We start from the raw sequence: 22,034 nt of genomic DNA on the forward strand, positions 1-22,034 counted from the left end.
TGGAGTTGTCTAAAACATCATAAATAAGAAAAATATCCAGTGAGGAGAGAGGTAACAGCAGAATCAAAAACAAACATCAGTAATTAAAATATTAGCAAGGCACAGAGGCAGATGATCTCTTGTGTCTCTGGTCTACAGAACTAGTTCTAAGACAGTAAGGACTAAACAGAAACTTTGTGTTGAAAACCAAAATAAAAAAATAAATAAGTTGGAATATTATTAATGTGTTGTTAAGGTGAAAAAAGCAGATTCAAAGTCAAAGGAGAATGAAAACTCAGCTGTGGAGGGAAACAATAACTAGCCTCAGAATAGCAGTTCTCAACCTGTGACTCACGACTTGTTGGGGGGCCCAAATGACCCTTTCACAGGGGTTGCCTAAGACCACTGGAAAATACAGATAAACGGTTCATAACAGTAGCAAAATTATAGTTATGAAGTGACAATGAATTAACTTTATGGCTGGGGGTCACCACAACATGAGTAACTTTATTAAAAGGTCAAAGTATTACGAAGGTTGAAAACCACTGATTTAGAAAAATAATAAACCAAAGAGACTACTTATTCAAGTTTTTCTGTTTTTTGTAGACCAGGCTGTCCTGGAACTAGCTTTGTAGATCAGATTAGCCTCATACTCAACAAGATCCACTTGCCTCCCAAGTACTGCAGCTTCAAGTCTTTTTTTAAACATTTAAGTGTTTATTATCATGTTGTATGTTTATGAGAACATTCACCACAGGGCACCTGTGGAGGTCAGAGGACCACGTTGTAGGAGTAATGGGTTTTCTCCTTTCACCATTTTTTCTTTTTAGATCTATTTTATTTCTTGTATATGGGTATTTTGCTGTGCACATATGTGCCTGATGCTTGTGGACTTCCTAGAACAGGAGTTATGCCAGTTAGGAAGTTCCATCTGAGTGCTGGAAACTGAGCCAGGGTTGCCTGAAAGAACAACTAGTAAAACTATGGTTGTCACTCTGCACAGCAAACCTTAACCCATCTTGAGCCATCCTGCCAGCCTGTTTGTTTGTTTGTTTGTTTGTTTGAATTATTGGAGGGTTAATTCAACACATTTATAGACTAGTTCTTGGAATAAAAAGTCACTTTAGAAATGATCTGGTGGGGCTGGAGAGATGGCTCAGCAGTTAAGAGCACTGACTGCTCTTTCAGAGGTTCTGAGTTCAATTCCCAGCAACCACATGGTGGCTCACAACCATCTTTAATTGGATCTGATGCCCTCTTCTGGTGTGTCTGAAGACAGCTACAGTGTACTTATAAAATAAATAAATAAATCTTTTAAAAAAAGAGAAATGATCTGGACCAGACAGACCAGCGTAAGGACAGGTGAGGAGTGCTCAAACCCTGGGATCTCAGAGCAGGACTAGGGCTGCTCCCTCCCAGCCTCTAATGCTTGCTCTGGAACATGGAACCACAGCCCCCAACTGAGATGAGCACAGGCACTCAGTCACACAGTGCAGCACCTAGAATGCCTCTCCATGATAAAGAGGCATTTCAGCATCCTTCTCCTTCAGCCAATGAGTTTCCCTTCCTGTTATTCTTACACCCTTCCCCCAAATTATGTAATCTCTGGTTCACCCAGAATAAAGCATACGCATCCAAATCCGCCCCCAATAAAGCAGTACAAACAAGCAAAGATCGTCTCAAAGAGCAGCCTTACCACAGGGAAGACCTTCGCCTGAAAGAGCCACAACCCTAAGACTCTCAAAGGCCTTCTCTTTTCTCTCAGCCCTTTGGCACTCACACTCAGCACGCTGCACTCTGCTCCCAACCACACTGGAACCCTGCTTGTCCCGGGCCCTGATTTCCACTCCTGGCCTGGCTCTGATGCCCCAGAGGAAAAACCCAGACTTGGAACTCCCCAACCCAGACTTTGCCCAGCCCTCTTTGAGCTGATTTATCTATGTATCAGCCATGTGCAGATACCACCAGCAGAGAGACAGAACATGGGACCACAATCTGGCAGCGTTTCTAATCAGTTAACATTTGTTACTAATTGGAAAATCAAAGCAAAACAAAATTTCCTGCATTCTTAAACTGGTATATTATATATTTATATATATTGCCCTACACTTAGCACAAACTTAAGTGAGCTTACTGTACCTTTAAAGTACAAGTCAGTCTATTGGGCTTTAAATCCTGATCTTCCATTGTTCTCGATCCGTCCACCACCACATATAGGTGGCGCATCTACCAAAAACAAAGGAGAAAATTTCCAAGTACATTTTTTAATAAGAGGCAAAAATATTACTTAATATTCAAATATTTTAAAGATAAATTTTAAACATAGTCTTTTAAAAGGTTGTTGTTTCACTGTTTATTCTGTCAAGTCCGAATATTTCTCTGATCCAAATTAGTTTTGCACAACTAAAAGAAAAATTCTAACATACCATTCCAAGTCGAACTTGTCCATGGTGCTCAAACACTCTGTTAAAATTATAAAAAAAAAAAAAAAAAAAAAGTTTAATTGATCATAGCTACCAAAAAACTCAACAGAACAATTAATCTGTATTTCTTAGTTAATTATTAACTTTTGGCATACATAAAACCAAAGGCATCTTGGGTAGTCTCTGAAGAACATGTTCCTTGGGAGCAAGAGCTAGTTGCTAGCTCTTTAGCTCTAGTCAGTTACAGGTGAGCTTCCCTAAACACACAGTTAAAAGGAAATGCTAAGGACAGCCACAGAGAGACAGAAAGGCTCCAAGAATGTGGTTTCCTTTCTTAACTCTTTCTTAAAAGGAGTTCATACCTTTTCCTCTTTGCCTTGAAGAGAATATCCTCTATTGTAGCTTTAAGTGATCCAGTTTCATCTTCTTTAAGAATTTCCCTGAAAGCAGCATTTGTTTAAAATAAGCTAAAAGTACTAATCTAATAAAAATTCAAATATACAATGATCTGTATATGTAAGTTCATAGTAGCCTAACCCATAATAGCAAAAATCTGGAAATTGACAAACATGTCTCAAATGTTGAATGAATACACAAAATAAGAGTGTATAAATGGGCTGGAGAAATGGCTCAGTGGTTAAGAACACTGACTGCTCTTCCAGAGGTCCTGAGTTCAATTCCCAACAACCACATGGTAGCTCACAACCATCTGTAATGGGATCAGATGCCCTCTTCTGGTGTGTCTGAGGAGAGTGACAGTGTATTCACATATATAAAATAAATAAATCTTTTTAAAAAAAGAGTGTATAGATACTCTTCAACAACTACAAAAAGACACATACGGTATGAAGAGTGACTCAGTGGTTAAGAGCACTAACTAATCTACCAGATGCCAGATGTGCTGAGTTCAATTCCCAGCAACCACATGGTGGCTCTCAACCATCTGTAATAGGATCTGATGCCCTCTTCTGGTGTGTCTGAAGACAGCGACAGTGTACTCACATACACAAAAGAAATCTTTTAAAAAAATAGCAGTTATTTTTTAAAAAGAAACATTTACAACATGAAGGCACTTTGGAACTTACATAAAGTGAGCAAGACAAGTGACTATAGATCATGACTGTGTATAGGTGGTGGAGATGGGAGTATAAAGGAACCTATCATCCTGGTTAAATGTTCTAAAAGTAGTTTATGGCAAGAGTTATACAAAACAGTAAATATTTTTTAAAAAGAATTTGGAAAGGGGATAACACCTGAATTGTAAATACAGAGAATATCCAATAAAAAAATAATTTAAAAATTAATAATAATAAAAGAATTTCACTGGATTGTCAACTGAGATATATGAATTTCGACACATATCAAACACACTTTAATAAAACAAATTAAAAAGAAAGAGACAGTATCTACAGCATGGGCCAATTACATCCTACTTACCAGGTTCTCTCGTAGCCTCCTTCCCACCGCTTAGTTCTTTCGGGTTCGTCATCCATGGTTTTATAGTGATATATATGCTTATTCAACACTGTAAAAAAAACTTGATAATAACAAAATTAACCCAATCACTTGATAGTATGGACAAAGTTTAAAATATCAGGATGCAAGGCCATTTTATTCTTGTAACTTATTCAGTAATTATTCTACGAAAACAGAAAATTCTCAGTTGGGTGGTGGTGGCACATGCCAGTAGGTCTACAAAACAATTCAGAGTGAATTCCAGATAGAGTTCCAAGATAGCCAAGGCTACACGAAAAATAACCCTCTCTTGGGGAGGGGGGTTAGAAGATTGGAGACTACTCCTAAGGGACTTTTAATAAAATCTGCTACAATCAAATGTTATTAACTAAATCCTGTGTATTTCCCACTGAGTTAAGAATTCCTTTACCCACACCTTCCAGTTCCCCCTGTGCTGGGGACCAGAGCCCTGACTCTGGACATGATCCCACATATCCCACACCCCAGTTGCAGCTGAACTCCCCAGGTTTTCTGACAAATCCAGGATCACAGGACCACCGGAAGGACAAGCTCCAGTCAGAGACAAGGAAGCCAGGTGGCACCAGAGATAACTAGATGGTGAAAGGCAAGCACAAGAACATAAACAACAGAAACCAATTGGCCTTGGCAACATCAGAACCCAGTTCTCCCACCATAGCAAGTACATCGTGGATACTCCAACACACCTATGAAGCAAGATTCAGATCTAAACTGTCATTTCATGAAGATTACAGAAGACTTTAAGAAGGACATAGCGGATCAAGGATCTCCACATAAAACCAGATACACTCAAACTAATAGAAACGAAAGTGGGGAAGAGCCTAGAATACTCGGACACAGGAAAACTTCCTGAACAGAACGCCAGTGGTTTATGCTTTAAGGGCAACAATCAACAAATGAAACTTCATAAAATTGAAAAGCTTCTGTAAAGCAAAGGACACTGTCAATAGGACAAAATGGCAACTCACAGATTGGGAAAAGATATTTACCAACCCTACATCTGATAAAGTATACAAAGAACTCAAGAAGATAGAGTCCAGAGAACCAAATAACCCTATTAAAAAGTGGAGTGCAGAGCTAAACAGAGAATTCTCAACCAAGGAATCTCAAATGGCTGAGAAGCACTTGAAATGCTCTTCATCCTTAGTCACCAGGGAAATGCAAATCAAAACCACCCTGAGGTTCCACCTCACACCAGTCAGAATGGCTAAGATCAAAAACTCAGGTGACGGCAGATGTTGGTGAGGAGGTGGAGAAACTCTAGCCATCTTATAAAACTAAAAGTAACAATAATTTTACAACATGAGCTATTTCAATACTGTAGTTATCTTGGTACCAACTGGTGAGTGTACTAGGGTATTACACAGCAACAAAACTGAACATCTGATAACTGTGAACATAAAAATAAAATTTTGCGGGGGCTGGAGAGATGGATCAGTGGTTAAGAGCACTGAACAGAGCACTGACTGCTCTTCCAGAGGTCCTGAGTTCAATTCCCAGCAACCACATGATGGCTCACAACCACTTATAGTGGAATCTGGTGCCCGCTTCTGGTGTGTCTGAGACAGCTATAGTGTACTTATACATAATAAATAAGTCTTTAAAAAAATAAAATAAAATAAAAATTTGCCAGGACAGGGTGAAATCGATGGAAATAAAAGATAAAAGACAGATGTCTCCAGAAGCAAGATTGTTTTTTTTTTTTACTCAGAAACAGGAGGGCAGAGGCAGGAGGATCTATGAACTCGAAGCCAGCTTGGTCTACTGACCGAGTCTAGCTCAGACAGGACTGTTACTCAGAGAAACTCTATCTCGGAAAAACCAAAAAAAAAAAAAAAAAAAAAAAAAGAAAAAAGAAAATTAAAACTATGAGCCTGACTGTGGTGGGGCATGCCTTTAATCCCAGCATTTTGTAGACAGAGGCGGGCAGATCTCTTGAGTTCATGGCTATCCTGGCCTACAAGGTGAGTTCTAGCACAGTCAACGCTACACAGAGAAAACGGCTCAAAAATTAATTAATTAGCTAATTAGAAATTCTGTTCAAGATAGCATAGTGGAATACACCTGTGACCCCAGCACAAGTGTGTGCATGTGCATACAGGTCACATTATATTACTTTTAAACTTCTTAAATGTTGCTCCACTACATCAATATTTATTTCATGTTTTACTCTTCTATTATTTTCTTAAACTCAGAGAAAATGAGAAGCAGCGGGTAAACGCTGGGCACGTTTTGGCGGGGCATACGGGACATCTTCATTTTAAAAGCTTATAGTGGAGAATCCGACATGAAAAAAGTCAAAACTCCCCCAAACTGCAGATAAACTATCCGTTTCGTAGAATTTCACTTATCATCCACCACCCCCGACCCCCTCCGACCCCCAAAAGCTCAAAGTAAATTCCTAGCGTGCTTCCCGTCAGACCTGGGAACGCTATCAGCAAACCTAGAGCAACAGAGCGCATGGCTACTGGGCTCTGCCTCGCCTTACCCTGCCTGGCACGAGGACGTCTGACAAGGGTGATTACGGTCCCTGCTTTTCCGAAAAGGACAGCACGGGTGCTGGAACTCGCTCCAGGTCACACAGGCAGAGATTCAAGGCAAACCGCAGCCCCGTAGCGAGAACGAACTTCCCTCAGGCAGAAGCTGCAGGTCTCCCTGAACACGCCCCTCCGTCTGCCAGGTCCCCCGCGAGGCCAGTCCCGACTTTGCACCTCTGTCCTCAGCTCCAGGCCCCTCCGGTCCGTCTCACTGCAGCCTCCACAGCCTTGGCACTCCGCGGGTATTGATTGGCCTTGACTAGAAGACCCTCACCGGAAGTGCCATCAGTCGGAGTGCGCTGCCAAAATTCCTCCGCAGCGCTCTGGGGCCACGCAAAATATGTTCCGGCAACAGCAGACAGTCACTGCCAGAAGGGGGAGCTAGGGAGCAAATGGTCCCCAACAGTGTAACTGGCCTTCCAGCTGCTCATCATGCTCAGAGAGAACATAGCTTTGAGTCTTTTGAGAGACTGCTGAGGAATCACCCAGAACGATTAACCATGCCGGCAGTTGCGGGAAAGCTCTCTCGGTTTAAAAAAAAAAAAAAAAAAAAAAAAAACCGCAAGTGCCTTCTCTAAACCATACTGATGTAGTTGAGGTAAAGCCAGAGTATAGGGGCAGCTGGACTTATGGAGGCTGGATATGTGTATAAAGCAACGAATTGCTGATGACTCCAATATTTCTACCCTGGGGTGCAATTCTGTAGGACAAAAAGCTAAAACTGCAAGTTCTGGATATGTTATGGTAGGGTTTTTTGTGTGTAGCTTTGTCTTGTTGTTTTTGTTTTGTTTTGTTGTATCTGGCTGCTTTTGCCTGTGTGCATGTCTGTGCACCATGTTTGTGCCTAGCTGGTGTGGGAAACGAAAGATGGCATCTGATCCCCTGGAACTGAAGTTACAAATGTTTGCTATCTGCTATGTGGATGATGAAAATCAAATCCGGATCCTCTGGAAAAACAATCAAAAGCGCTCAACTGCATAACCATAGCTCCAGCTGCCGCCCTGCCCACCCCACTCCACGTGCGCCAGGCATGCTCTTTATTTTATTTTTTTTAAGATTTTTTTATTATAGATATGTACACTGTAGCTGTCTTCTGGCATCTGCTCTCATTTCAGATGGTTGTGAACCACCATGTGGTTGCTGGGATTTGAAGTCAGGACCTCTGGAAAAGCAGCCGGTGCTCTTAACCACTGAGCCATCTCTCCAGCCCCAGGCATGCTCTTTAAACCAAGAATAAAAGAGGATTCTCCCAATAAAATAAAATACATTTAAAGCATATTTCTGAATAGAAGTAAGACACATTCAAACTTTTCCCAACCAAAACTTTGACTCTGTATAAATAGTCTTTGAAATTAAGACTAAATTAGGAAGATGAAGGGCATGAGTCTCTGACTTTTATTTTTATTTATTTTTTAACAGTTTCCTTGCTAAGTCATTCACTCTTTTCTGTAGTTCTCTTGAATTCAAGGAATGGCAAGACTGAGCTGTAAATATCTTTATGACAAGAAGCCAAGACTACTCCCAAGCAAAGAGCAAGCCTGGCAAGACAGATCACCTCCCAAATGAAGGCAATTACCTGCAGTGGGAGGCTGAAAGCTAGCCCTGGAGTAACCACCTCACTGTAAACAAACTGCCCCAGAGTGATGACATCACCAAGTTCCCCAGAAGCCCTTGCAAGATCAGGCCTTTACTGGCATAAGCTTCAGAACCATGCCTTGACCAGATCACCTGACCAGATGACAGGCTGGGTCATCTATGCAAACCACAAGCCCCTCCCGTCTCCCTTTCCTATAAAATCTCAAAGTTCCTCTCAGCCCCTCAAAGACAGACTTGGTATAAACTAACCCCTTTATCTGCTTTTCTCATAATGACCACCTTAATAAACTACTTTTCTGCCATTCATCAATACTTGTCTCTTTGGCAAACTGAGACGGGTGGCCAAATGTAAGTCTGCTGAGACTCCTGGAACAGGGACTTTTTACTAAAACTTCATTAACAAGGGAACTAAAGCAAAATAATAATAACAGTATGTACACAGAAATCATGGTAATCCCAGTATAATTATGACTAATTCTCTAATCACATATAAAGTAACAACAATAAAATTATCTCACCTAGTGAAAAACTTTCCCAGTCTGTAAAATAAGAACAACTGTAAAGAAAGAACTGAATAAACCTGGGTGTGGTGGTACATACCTGTTATCCCAGGACTGCAGAGGTAGAAGCAGGAATACAAACAAGCTCAAGATTGGCCTGGCCTATATCCTAAGTCCTCATCTGTCCATCTCCCTCCCTCTTCCCTCCCCGCCCCCCCCGTGTGTGTGTGTGTGTGTGTGTGTGTGTGTGTGTGTGTGTGTGTGTCCATGGCTGGCTGGCACAATGCAGTTAGAAAATCTATGAACAGCTTGGGTAGTGTGCCTGAAATATAAAAAGCATTTAATTAGAAAGGCTGTGTGAGAAGTGAGCCTTTCCAACCCAACACCTTTTTGATTTGTTGTTTGTTGACTTACACAGGGTTTCTTTGTGCAGTCCTGACGGTCCTAGAACTAGCTCTGTAGACCAGGCTGGCCTTGAACTCAGATATTTGCCAACTTCTGCCTCTGCTAGGATTAAAAAGATTTATGCATCTTCTATTTTTATGTGCACCTGCATACCAGAAGAGAGCATTAGATCCCATCAGAGATGTTCGTAAGCCACCACGTGGGTGCTGGGAATTAAACTGAGGACTTCTGGAAGAGCAGCCAGAGTTCTTAACCACCGAGCCATCTCTTAGGTCCTCATCTCAACATCTCTAAACTGAAACCAAATAATACAGCAAGATACTCACTTAAAATTTCTGTGGGTAGGGTGTAGACAAGTTTGAGACCCGGGTTTGATCCCCAGCACCACACACACACACACACAGAGTGGAAACCTCAGGGTTCTTTGGAAAGTTAGCTGTGTTAGATGGTGTTTTGTTGAAAACACGTGACAAAGTGTTTTCCTGTAGCAGACACAGGAGAGAGGATGCTTGTCTAAAGCGAGCACGTGAAAGGACATGTGAGGAAGGATCCTTTGCTAATGACACGCATGTATTGGTCCGCCTTACATTTCATCATTGAGCTCCTTTTGTTGGGACTCCACAGAGAAAAATGCACAAAGAAATTTCTGGTGCTATGGTATGGCTTCTTGCTGCTTCTGCGGAATCAGGCCGATTGGCAGAGTGAGGTCAGCCGAGACAGACTCACGTGCTGAAGCAGGACCCCATGGAGAACACGTGATGTTTGGAAGGAGTATAAGTCGGAATCTATGGACGCGGCAGAGGTGGGGCTTGGATAGCTGTGCGATGCCTGGTCATCCAGAAGCTTCCCCGAGAGAGGCACATCGAAGAACTTCTCCTGGCATCCCTCCTGCTGACTTGTGCCAATTCAGCTGAGGCCTGGCCATTATTGCTGGGTTATGCAGCCACTGCTGCTATCCTGACACTACTGAACGGAACGGCTGATATATCCATGAAATTTTTGTAAGTGAAGAATTCCCACACACCAAGGGGAAGCAGCCGTCTGCTTTGGCCCTTCTTGACCTTTTCAGGTCTTTATAGATTCTTCAGATTTCGGATGAAGTGTTTCATATTACTATAAAGTACTTCGAGTGTATTCAAAACTAGAATAAGATCCTCACACTAGACAGATACTACCATACATTACACAGTGCTTCACTTAGCAGTCAGTCTAGAAGAATAAACGAGATTGCCTAGTTCAAAAAATCAAGACCCCCCACCTCCATCTAAACTCACTAGTATGTGACTGAGAAGGACCAAATTATTAATTTCCTTATCCATAAAATGAGAATGGAACAGCCACATGCCAAGAGGCTGTTATGAGAATTAAACGGGGTATCCTGTATGTCTGTATATACAATGTTAACTGCAAATAGTGGACTAGTGTTTACTATAAATACTAGACTTTATTTCAGAAATATAAAGCACATACAATAAAACATCATTGCCTTTCTTGGGAGAGGGGTTAGTTCATGTATGCTTATTCTAATGTTTTCAGTTTTTCAGAATGGAAAACCCTGATCTCACCTATTTATTATCACGCACACACACACTGCATCATTTAATGCAGGGCACTTCATAGAAAGGGTTATGTTCTCATATAACTATTGCCCAGAATAGTCTTACTAGCAGAAAGCAGATATGAAAACCACGGGTCAGAATGTAAAACGCCTCTAAAGTTGAATCTAGCCCTTGTTTGTACATTAAGAAACTGCGTTAACAGACTCTCTAGATAGAATCAGCTAGAGGATTTCTGCACTGTTGGACATGCCCTGGTACTGGCTTCAGGCCTGCAGTGGTAGCACCGTGCTGGAAAAGAATTATTCCTTTTATTCTTACAACATCTAATGTTATGGCCCAATATTAGAATGCCTGTTTTCATTTAACAAAAGAGGCCTGTTTTGTGAGGTCATTAGCAAGTTAGCTTCATAAACTAAGTATGAGCCAGGCATGGAGGACAGCCCCTAATCTACCTGCCACCTGGGGAGTAGAGGCAGGAGGATTGCAAATTTGAAGCCAGCCTGAAGTAACTGTTAGTTCCAGGCCATCTTGAGCTACCTTGTGAAACCACTCCCTCACTCCCCACCCCTACCCACATCCACACCCCCACCGTCTAAGTCAAAACAAAGCAACAGGAAGGAACAATGGTGCTCCAAGCTGTCCTTCCTACTTGTTGTCAATCCAAACAGTATGCAAAAGACTTTTTTGCACTATGTTCACCATGTGGAAAATGAAATTTTTCTTCAATTTGAAAAGAAAACTGAACCACTGTTATACAAAACCATTATTTAAAATTTTATCATCGGAAAATAATTCAAAATTGTATAAGCAAAAACATGGGCTTCAATGTCCGAAAGGTATATAAAACATTTTCGGCTAAAACAGACCAAACTGAGCTGGATCTCAATGTGGTTTGTAAAGTCTATCAACTAATTTTATGCTACTAACAAGAATTTTAACTCTTAAAGAAGATCATGGGATTAACAGACACTTTTAAGTATTGTGTTGTTCTAAGAACATTATTCCATTCTAGACAGAGTTTGTTCACTGTCCAAGGACTGGGAATTCACCTGCTAGCACAGCACCCAAGACAGTTCACACGAAAACTCTAATACAGTTGTGCACAACTGAATATCACAGCACGAATGACATCAAATAAGCAAATGATAGAACGAGGACATCAGGTTTAATACCTTATAAAATATGTACAAAACTTGAGCATTCCTGTGAAATACAGTTCAAGTCAGAACTGTGAATGTAATCGGACAATCAGATACAATGGAAAGGTCTAGTGGGTTATCAAAAAAAAAAAAAGTACATAAACTATAAAAGATAAAAAGCACTTTAACCCCAGATTTAAAATCATCTTTCAAATGTAAATATATATTTACAATTCTTAGATTTCACATATTTGTTAATTTTATATGATCTGAAGTGTTAGGGAAAATGTAAAAATAATCCTATTTATTTGTTAAAGTCAACGTAAGAAAAACCACGGAAGGGAAGGGGCCAATAGAATGTGTTGTGTGCAGTTGTGGAAATACAAAATTCCAAAGGCAGGAGTGCTACCATTTGCAGTCATAAAATAGACTTAGCCAAAACTGCTTTCGAGAAGCAAGCAGTTCCAGTTTGGAGATGTCACCAAAGGGACCCAGATTCCATACAGGAAAAGTGATTATAACGGTACAGGCTTTTAAGCCCTGCACTCAGGAAGTCTGTAAGTTCAAGGACAGCCTGGTCTACAGAGAAGGTTCTAGATCATCCAGGGCTACACAGAGAAACCCTGTGTGGAAAACAAAAAACAACCTGATGATAAATAACAGGCACCTGAGGACTGCTGCAGAGATTAACACACTTGGGTATCAACACACACCTCACTGTCTGGAGTGTGAATGTTCACATCACTGTTCACACCAGGACCTTTCTTTACATTTAAAACCCCCAACAACATTTCATTCTTAATACAAGAATCAATGTTGACAATGTAAAATTCTTAAAGGAATGTTCAGCCCAATCAGTTATTAAAAGCCATTTATAAAATGCTTCAATACTGGAGATATGAAACTGATGGTATTAAAGCTATGGAAACTTTGTAATGATCACAAAGTTTTAACTTCCCAGCTCAGAGTCCAAAGTCAGTTTGCCTCTGGAGATAACTGTGGAGCCATTGATCGGGCAGGCAGATGCACCTCGCACTTCTCCAGCAACAGGCATCTGTCTAAGTTTTCCGTTTGTCATAGTCTCCCACCATCCTCTTGATGTGTGATAATTTGCTCTTCAACTGCTTGCAGTAATTTCTCTTACTTTTGTAATCTGCAGACTAAGACAGAGAAAGTGAATCACAGAAGTGCAACAAAGTAACGAATAAGACTTCTGAAGTGTCACTGGGTATGCCAACTACACTCAGGGCAGACACCAAGGCAAATCTCCATGGGTTGTTGTTTTATTTGTGGGCTTTTTGTTTCTGGGGTTTTGTTTGCTTTTTGTCTTACTGGTCTATTGTTTGGTTCTAATATTCCATTTCTTTAAGTCTTTAAGAATTATTTATTTTATGTATATGAGCACACTGTAGCTGTCTTCAGACACACCAGAAGAGGGCATCAGATCCCATGACAGGTGGTTGTGAGCCACCATGTGGTTGCTGGGAATTGAACTCAGGACCTCTGGAATAGCAGCCAATGCTCTTAACCACTGAGCCATCTCTCCAGCTTCTTCCTGTTTTCTAATGTTTGTTTTAGAGAGAGAGAGAACACACCAAGTTGGGTAGGTGGATACATAAGTAGGGAGGATCTGGGAGGAGTTGGAGACAGAGTTAAACATCAAAATTACATGAAAAAAATTTAATTAAAAAAATAGGTCTCCTGAGAAAGAATAAAAACAACAACAACACCAAAGGGACAGCTGGTCAGAAAGAACTAATGAGTATTAATGAGTATGTTTAAGGTACTGAGCCCTATCACTGACCACATAGGCAGATGGCTCCTTTTCCTCAATAATATCTGATTTCTACAAAGGATATGTTCATTCCTAAAAATATGTTAAGTCACCATGAGAATTCACTGACCTTTGTGCTTATAAATTATCTTTAAAAAAAAAATAGTTGAGGGGCCAGTAAGATGACTCAGGAGATAAACACGCTTGCCACAGAGCTTGGTGATCTGGGTTCCATCCCCAGAATCCACATGGTGGAAAGGGAATTGACTCTTGCACGTGTCCTTTGAACTCCACACAAGTGGCATGGCACACATGCACACGTACATACAAAGATGCACACCTTCATAAGTGTAAGTCAGTAGAGGGCATGGGATCCCCTGAAGCATCCTGAATGACAAACTCTGGTCCTCTTCCCTATACACTCTTTTAAACTCATTTAAAGAGTTGGGAGGTGCCTTGATGCAAAGTGCCTAATGCCTAACACAGGAGGACGAAGTTTGATATCCAGCACACACGTAAGAAGTCAGATGTGGTGTCTGTTCCTGTAATCCCAGCACCGGGGGAGGGGGGGTGGAGGGAGCACTGGGGGGAGGAGCACTGGGGGGAGGAGCACTGGGGGGAGGAGCACTGGGGGGAGGAGCACTGGGGGGAGGAGCACTGGGGGGAGGAGGGAGGGAGAAGACAGGATGATCCTGGGCCGCTCAATCTAGCAAAAATAGTAAAGTAAGCTCCAGATTCAACAGAAGCCCCATCTCAAAAAATAAAGCATGCACACACGCTCGTGTGTGTGTGTGTGTGTGTGTGTGCGCGCACACACACACACACACACAAGCTTTAGCTAAAATCATTATGCTCTAATTACAATAAAAACTTTTAGCATTAAGTCTTTTGAAAACAAAAAAATTGTTACAAGTCAACAGTACCTAGTAATATCAGGTGTTAGCAAGGACAAAGCAAGGGGCTGAGTGTAGACATGAACCAGGGTAAGCTCTCGGGAAGACTGCATGGCAGACTCTGCTGAAGCCACACACAAGCAGGCCCAACGACCCTACATTTCACTTCCTGAAGACCTCCCAGACGTGTGCACACTGATGCTGCATCATTTGTAAAAGCCTAAAACTAAGGAATCAAATAACTGGTAGCAATAAAATAGACAGGCAGACTAGCAACACAGGCCTTTAATCCCAGCACTTGGGAGGCAGAGGCAGACAGATCTCCGAGTTTGAGGCCTGCCTGGGCTACAAAGAGAGTTTCAGAACAGCTAGGGCTACACAGAGAAACCCTGTCTCGAAAACTAAAAGAATAAAATAAAACAGGTAACCAAATTCTATTTTCGTAAAACATAACCCTACATGATAATAAAAATAAATGAGTAACAGCACACAAAGGCACAAATAAATCTTTGTTTTTCCTTTACTCTCCAGGCCCATGATTTCTTTTTATTCAAGTTATTCCAAAATAGGCAAGACTAAGCTATAATTTTGGGGGATGGTATGAGAATAGGAGAGGAGTAAAAATGAGGAGATATTAAGATTACTAAGGAATTTATTTCTTTTTCTGGGTGCCAGGAATACAGGTGTGAGGTCACTTTGTGAAAACTTAGCAAATGCTCACAGTGACTGATGCAGTTATTTTCAGGGATATTTAAGCATGCACTTGACCCCCCCACACTTGAGAGACAAAGGCAGGTGGATCTCTGTGAGTTCCAGGCAAGCTGGATCTACAAAACTGAACTGTAGACTAGCTAGAGATATCCAGTGAAACCCTGTCTCAAAAAGGTTTTTAGAAAATCAGTATAAACAAATAAAACTAAAGTTCTAGCTTCTCAGTTATAATGTTCATATGGACTTTGTCTATAATCGGCACACAAATAGGAAAGGTACAACCAAGCGCACACACATAGGAAAGGTATAGCTGTTATAAACACTGCATCAAGTCTCAAAAGCGGATACTTACTCCCTTAACTTGCTTTAGTCTGTTATATTCATCAGCAGCAGCCTGAGGAGAAGAAGGAAAATGGTTACTGAAGCATTTCCTCCCTCAAGAATAGTATTCTTTGGAGCTGGAGAGAAGGTTTGGTTGTTGAGATTGGGGGTTTTCCAAGTACCTAAAAGGGTTAAGTGTAAGCTACACACCCACTCTATACAATTCTAACAGTCACAGCTCAATGTAGCCTCCCCTAAACTATCTAGGGCTTTGACTGCCTTAGTTCCCTCTCAGAGTATTTACTCAGACAGTCCTTTCTACAGATAATGTGAGCATGTGCCAGTCATAACAGTCTAAGCCACTCAGACAGTTGAAGCTCCTAATTAAAATTTGAGTTCTCTGCAGAGGGACATAAAATTTTATCTTTTATCATATATAAGTATACTGTAGCTGTCTTCAGACACACAAGAGGGCACAGATGGTTGTGAGCTACCGTGTGGTTGTTGGGATTTGAACTCAGGACCTCTGGAAGAGCAGACAGGGCTCTTAACCACTGAGCCATCTCTCCAGCCCAAATTTTATCTTTCTAACCTTATCATTTCTAAATAAGCAAATACACAAAAAAAAAAAAACTGATTGATAAATGTTGAATAAATTGAAAAAGGTTTACCAAAATACCAGATAGATGCTATAAAACAACAGATAAATCAATGTACAGCAGCTTCACACACTTCAACCGAGGAGCAGATGGCCTCAACTGGAAACCATTATGTATTCTGTGAGTCCGAACGACGCTCCCGTGAGCATGTAAAGTGATGAGGAAGGCTTATTTACTAACACTCAAGGCAGGCAAATGAGCCACCTACCACATAACTGGGAAAATGTAGCTGGTATGATTCTGTAGAGAAACTATGTTTTAAATGCTGCCCTCTGAATCAACAGTTTCATACTTTGGCATTTAACTACCTGAGAACACAGGAATACAAAACTGAAGGGCTTGCCAGTATCTCTTTCGTATTATAATATTTCCAGAGATTTAGCATTTAGTAAATTATGACACAATCATAAAAATTCTACAGCTACAACCTTGAAATTGCAGCACTAGTAGGTCAGCCAATGACACAGAGCCAGGTCCTGGATCACTAAACGTAGACTTTATTATTGATACCAAGCAATAACCACAAAGCGCTTCTGTGTAGAGCAGGAAGTAAAGGCGTGCTAGAGCACTGCGTTTTAAGCAGCGTTGTGAGGAGCCTGCCTAGCGGGTTATCTCTGTGGAAAGAAGTGAACCAGGTGAGACAACACAGACCTGTAATACTAGCAACTAAGCAAGAGGACTTCAAGTCCACCTGAGCTTACAGAGCAACAGATGAGACTTTGTCTCATGGTTTTCAAAAAGAAAAGTGAACCCACAGGATGAAGGTAACAATACATACAAAGTAACCAAAGGCATTCCTATGGTCAAACTACAACAATTTGAGCCTCTGTAAAATGCATTATATTGGTAAATGGTCACATGCTGTTTGAGCTCACTGCAGTGCTGGCTCTGGAAGCATGGGTGCCTATCCCCTTCAGACCCAAGCATGTTTGTGTCAAGGCTCCTCCAAAACCCCTTATCTGAGAATGCACTCACCCACCTCGTACTCTATGGCAGGCAGAGAAGAGAACACCCTCGAGTAACAAGCTGTGTCCTTGATACCTGCCAGAGCTGAATCCAACGGAGGTGACTACTGTTTGCCCCAAGACAGAAAGGTGTCGGCAGTGGGAACCGCTCACTGAAGTTCAGCAGTGGGAAGCTCATGGGTGGAGAGGAAGCTCAGCTGGGAACAGCAGCCTGAAAGCGGCTTCCCCAGTCATTTTCTGATGGATGTGCGCATGCCCCAAGTGTGATGATGTCACCTTCCTGCTGTTATTTGTCTTTCTACTTGGAAACCTAACTCAAGAAGACACACCGATTGGCCCCTGTACACTTTCAGCAACCCCAGATGGGTGCCGCTAAAGGAACTTGCCCAGTCAGCTTTTGGTGACTAGTTTGAGGGTCTGTTTAATGATGCCTTCTCCCTTTCTTTCTTTTCTTTTTTTTTTGGGGGGGGGGGTTGTTTGTTCTTTTTGTTTTGTTTTTTTCTCTCTGTGTAACAACCCTGACTGTCTTGGAACTCTATTTGCAGACCAGGATGGGTTCCAACTCAGAGATCTCCTTGCCTCTGCCTTCCAAGTGATAGGATGAAAGACATGGACTACCATGCCCAGCTTAATTTGAATTTGAATTTCAGGTGTATGGGTGCTTATCCCGCAGGTAAGTCTGTACATCACTTATGCCTGGTCTTTATGAAGGGCAGAAGAGGGCATCAGAAACCCTGGAACTGGGGTTACTGGTAATTGACTGGGTAGTGGCTCTTAGGAATGGATCCAGTGTTCTGGAAGACAAGCCAGTGCTCTTAATGTTCAAAACAAGTCCTTATTGAAGATCCTGTCCGCCCACCTACACTCCTGGCACTCCTGGTAACCAAGTTATTCTGGGGTATGTGGTAGACATTTAAGGAAGGAAACAAGTGTCCCACCCCCACCTCACCCCAGCTATCTTAGAACTCAGTGTGTAGACGAGAGCGGCTTCAAACCCTCAGAGACCCTTGCTACTCATGCGCTCCTCACGCCTCCCAAGTTCGGAGATTCAAAGTGTGTGACAGACAACAAGTCCCACCCAAGGGATATACTTTTATGGTCCAATTCTAAGTAGAGGTTTTCACAATAAAAATGAATTGTATTTATATGTAGAAAAACTAACATGGCCATTTTCTTTTAAATAGGAATTGATACATTTAGGTATTTAGACTATTGCTTTGTAACTTATAAATGTTATTTAGAGAAAGGGAGAGAGAAAGAGAGAGAGAGAGAGTGTGTGTGTGTGTATGTGTGTGTGTGTGTGTGTGTGTGTGTGTGTTTGAATCCCAACATCTAGGCTTTTGGGAGGCAGACAGGGTGGCCCATGACTGAAATGCCAGTACTTGGGAGATGGTGGCAAAAGTGTCAGAAATTCAGTGTCATCTCCGGTATATAGTGAGTGCGAGGTCAGCAGGAGGTATGTGAGACGTGTCTTGGAAAACGAAACACAAAAGTGAAAGGACAGGAAAGTGAAGGGATTTGAACTTGCCATGTACTCTTCACTCTCCTCTCTGTAGTCGTCCAGCTCTCTGTCCAGACGGGAGAGCTCTTTATTGACCTCGTCGAGCTCGGCCTGCAAACTCTTATACTCCTGTAGACCGGCATCAAAACTTCTCTTGTAGACTTGTCTTTGTTGATCTGAAGTGATAGGTGGATATTCCCTGAGAATCGGAAGAGAAAATGATTACAGAAATATCCTCTGCACATATTAAAAGCCAGTGGTTCCCTCAAAGACTGCACACTGGTCAGGAATAGAAAATTATATTCTCTTGTTTTCTATTGTATCCTAGGAGACAGGTGGGATGCCATTAATTTCTACTAAGATCTATGACAGAAAACATAAAGGTACTCTGCTGATAACATGCCACCTATTAACTGTAGAGAGGCTCAGTCTGAAGTGTCTAAGTGGATGTCCCCTCACCTCCAAACACATCCCTACCAAAGCCAGATGCTTGCCAAAAAGGATGTCCTTCTGCAAAGGAGAACAACATTTCGTCACATCACTGTATTCCCTAGCTAAAACTTCTGGACAAGCTCTCTAGAATAATTTTAGACCTGAAAACCTAGCTCAGTGGCAGACCATTTTCCTACGCTGTATGTAAACAAGGTTCTGGGTTTCAACCATAGTAACACACACACACACACACACACACACACTCACACACAATGATTACATTTTTTATGTTGCCATTCATACCACATAAATACTCCTCATACTTTCACAAATAAAGGCAAATGTCATGAAATGTAAGGTGTTAATGAGTAAGAATACATTGATTCTCACTAATGATACTACAGCGTGATAGAACACGTATGCTGAAAGTCTTAAAACACTGCTGGGACGCAAAGCCTGTTTTGATTACCTCAGAACAGCTGGCTGGGAGTGGCTGTTTCCTGCTACCACCTACTATCTTCAAACAAGCTTATCTATTTATTTTTGCTCTTATTATTCCCAAGTGGAAGGAGCTTATCTTCTTCGGTCATTATAAAAGTATGCATTAAAAATCACACATAGAGGCTGGAGGCAAAGCTCAGCACTAAAGTGTGTATTTAGTGTGTGTAACACCCTAGGTCCACTCTCCAGCATTAAAACACCACACACACACACACACACACACACACACACACACACACCAATTAAGCACAAGTTCACTGCATAAATAAACTGGCGAGTCATGAAAGTATGATGAACTAATTCTGGAATTCTGAGGGTATCGAGATCAGAAGTATTTGCCTACAAGCCTGAAGACATGAGTTTGAATGCTGAGATCCACATGGGATGAGGAGAGGAGTGACTCCATCAAATTGTCGTGACACCCCATACACAGACATGCACATGTACACAAGCACATACACACCCAAACACACAGACACATCCACACACGTGCTCACATGCATACACATACGCAGTGCCCCACCAAAATAAAGAAAATGTAATAAACAATCTGTGCTGGATTGTGTATGCATGAACACGCCAGCCATTCCCTGCATATAAAACTGACACATTAAAGTGTCCACTGGTAAAATTCCTAAAGCTGTTTCACAGGATGATGAAGCTCCACAGAACATGGGATTTAAATTTTAGCTCCAATAGTCAATAAAATGTCTTCATTTTACAAAGAAAGAAAAATTATATTTATGATTAAAGGGAAAACAAAAACTTGAAATTTCTCAGTATTCAGTTAAATGTTCCATTATACAAGTTAGACAAATATTTCGCAGATAGATGACTTAACCTAGCCTTAGAAAAAGGAAAGGAAAGGAAGGAAGGAGGAAAGGAAGAAAGGAACGAAGGAAAGGAGGGAGGTAGAAAGGGAGAAAGGAGAGAGGGAGGGAGGGGAGGAAAGAAAGGAAGAAAAGAGAGAAAGAAGGAACGAAGGGAAGGACAGGAAAGGACAAGACAGGACAGGAAAGGAAAGGAAAGGAAAGGAAAGGAAAGGAAAGGAAAGGAAAGGAAAGGAAAGGAAAGGAAAGGAAAGGAAAGGAAAGGACAGGACAGGACAGGACAGGACAGGACAGGACAGGACAGGACAGGACAGGACAGGACAGGACAGGAAAGGAAAGGAAAGGAAAGGAAAGGAAAGGAAAGGAAAGGAAAGGAAAGGAAAGGAAAGGAAAACCTGGTGTGACCTTGCTGCCTGTCACAACAAGGCTCCCACCACACCTGTATAGTTGGTGATGGCAGACTAAGGCCAGCCACCAACACAAAGACCTTAACCATGACCTTGGCTGCAGCACTAAACCGTTACCTCAACTGCTGACAAGAGGGCTACCAGACTCCTTTGGATTAAACTTTAAAATAATCTCTTGGCTTACCATGACAGCGTAACTGAAGGTAACTGTCACAAGAAAGCCTGTGTACTCGGAAATTTTATGATCAGTCCAACACTCATGTTTTATTTCTTGAGTGACTATTGGTAGAAGAGCCACTTCAGGGTGTGAGAGAGACATGGTTACATCCAGAGCCCTGCACTTCTGTTTTATAAAAGAGAACCAAAGGAAAACACTACCCTCAAAACTGTCTCCAGGCCTGGAAGGAAAAAAAATGTGTTGACAACATGACCCTGGTTTCCAAGGAAACAACCCCAAACCTGGCCTGTCCCAAGGTGATAACCAGAATGCTAAGGGGCTCCAGAAGAGAAGGACCTTACCTGACCCAATCCTCCTCCAGCTCATCACAGGACTCCCCACCGGTTGTGTAGTCTGTTTCATAGTGGTCTGGGTCTGTCCTCTTCGCCTTTCCTGCTTTCCCCTTCGTGGGGGCCTTTTTCGACGGTGTCTCTAGGTTACCACTGCTGCTGTACCGAGGCTGCCGGAAGTCATCCACAGACTGGGTCAGAGGAAGCTCCTGGGCCACTTCAGGTACCCTAGTGGAAACACAGGCCACTGCTCAGAGAATGAGGACACTCTGACTCTGCTACCACCCTGCACCCAAAAGGGCAGCAAGAACAGCGCAGGCAGACATCCACAGTCAAGGGTGCTCATCTGAGAAGTTCATCTGCCACCCTGAGCAGATACAACTGATTCCTGCATTCCTTTTGGCACCAATTCAGACCCTTTTAACACACAAGCAGCTTTGAAGTTCTGATGGGGGGAGGGGGAGCCCATGTTTAAACTTCTAAGTAAAATGGATCTCACACTTCCTTTAGGAAGTTCAGATTAAGCTATAAGAGGTGTTTATCTGCCCTGTGCCAGAGACTTACTCAACACAAGACCTGTCAGGAAATTTAATAAGGACAATTCTTTTCTACAGGTTCTTCCAGTCCCCAGAAATGCTGGTGTGTGTGTGTGTGTGTGTGTGTGTGTGTGTGTGTGTGTGTGTACAAAGCTTATCTGACAAAGAATAGGCTCTTTGCAACAATATTTTTATGTTACCTACATAGATTATCCTTTCAAGATGAAAGTTTGAAAACATTACAAAATTTAAACTAAAAGGCTTCATGGTTTTGAAGCAGTAACAAATGCCTGTCATCCCAGAATTCAAGAGGTTAAAGCAAGGGTCATTGTGTCTTCTTGGGTGGACTACGTAGAGAGACCCTA

General features: G+C 41.8%; 2 protein-coding genes across 4 annotated transcripts in view; both read right to left on the minus strand.

Moving 5' to 3' along the window:
• The window catches only part of LOC308426815 (general transcription factor IIH subunit 2), a 31,165-nt gene extending 24,459 nt beyond the window's left edge, over window positions 1-6,706 (minus strand). The window contains exons 1-5 of the mRNA XM_080924754.1: window positions 6,385-6,706; window positions 3,840-3,939; window positions 2,765-2,842; window positions 2,406-2,442; window positions 2,119-2,205 (exon numbers count right to left, since the gene is read on the minus strand). Coding sequence (XP_080780880.1) covers window positions 2,119-2,205; window positions 2,406-2,442; window positions 2,765-2,842; window positions 3,840-3,895 — 258 coding nt within the window. The 5' untranslated portion in view covers window positions 3,896-3,939; window positions 6,385-6,706. The remainder of the gene's footprint in view (window positions 1-2,118; window positions 2,206-2,405; window positions 2,443-2,764; window positions 2,843-3,839; window positions 3,940-6,384) is intronic.
• A 5,969-nt stretch (window positions 6,707-12,675) lies between these two features.
• The window catches only part of OCLN (occludin), a gene marked incomplete at its 5' end in the record, with an annotated part of 45,202 nt that continues 35,843 nt past the window's right edge, over window positions 12,676-22,034 (minus strand). For all 3 annotated transcript variants that reach the window (XM_080924803.1, XM_080924802.1, XM_080924801.1), the window contains 4 exons: window positions 12,676-12,792; window positions 15,363-15,404; window positions 18,484-18,655; window positions 21,146-21,361. In XM_080924803.1, coding sequence (XP_080780929.1) covers window positions 12,691-12,792; window positions 15,363-15,404; window positions 18,484-18,655; window positions 21,146-21,361 — 532 coding nt within the window. In that variant the 3' untranslated portion in view covers window positions 12,676-12,690. The remainder of the gene's footprint in view (window positions 12,793-15,362; window positions 15,405-18,483; window positions 18,656-21,145; window positions 21,362-22,034) is intronic.

Source organism: Micromys minutus (assembly GCF_963924665.1).
Source record: "Micromys minutus genome assembly, chromosome: 11".
In the NCBI taxonomy this organism is placed as follows: Eukaryota; Metazoa; Chordata; class Mammalia; order Rodentia; family Muridae; genus Micromys; species Micromys minutus.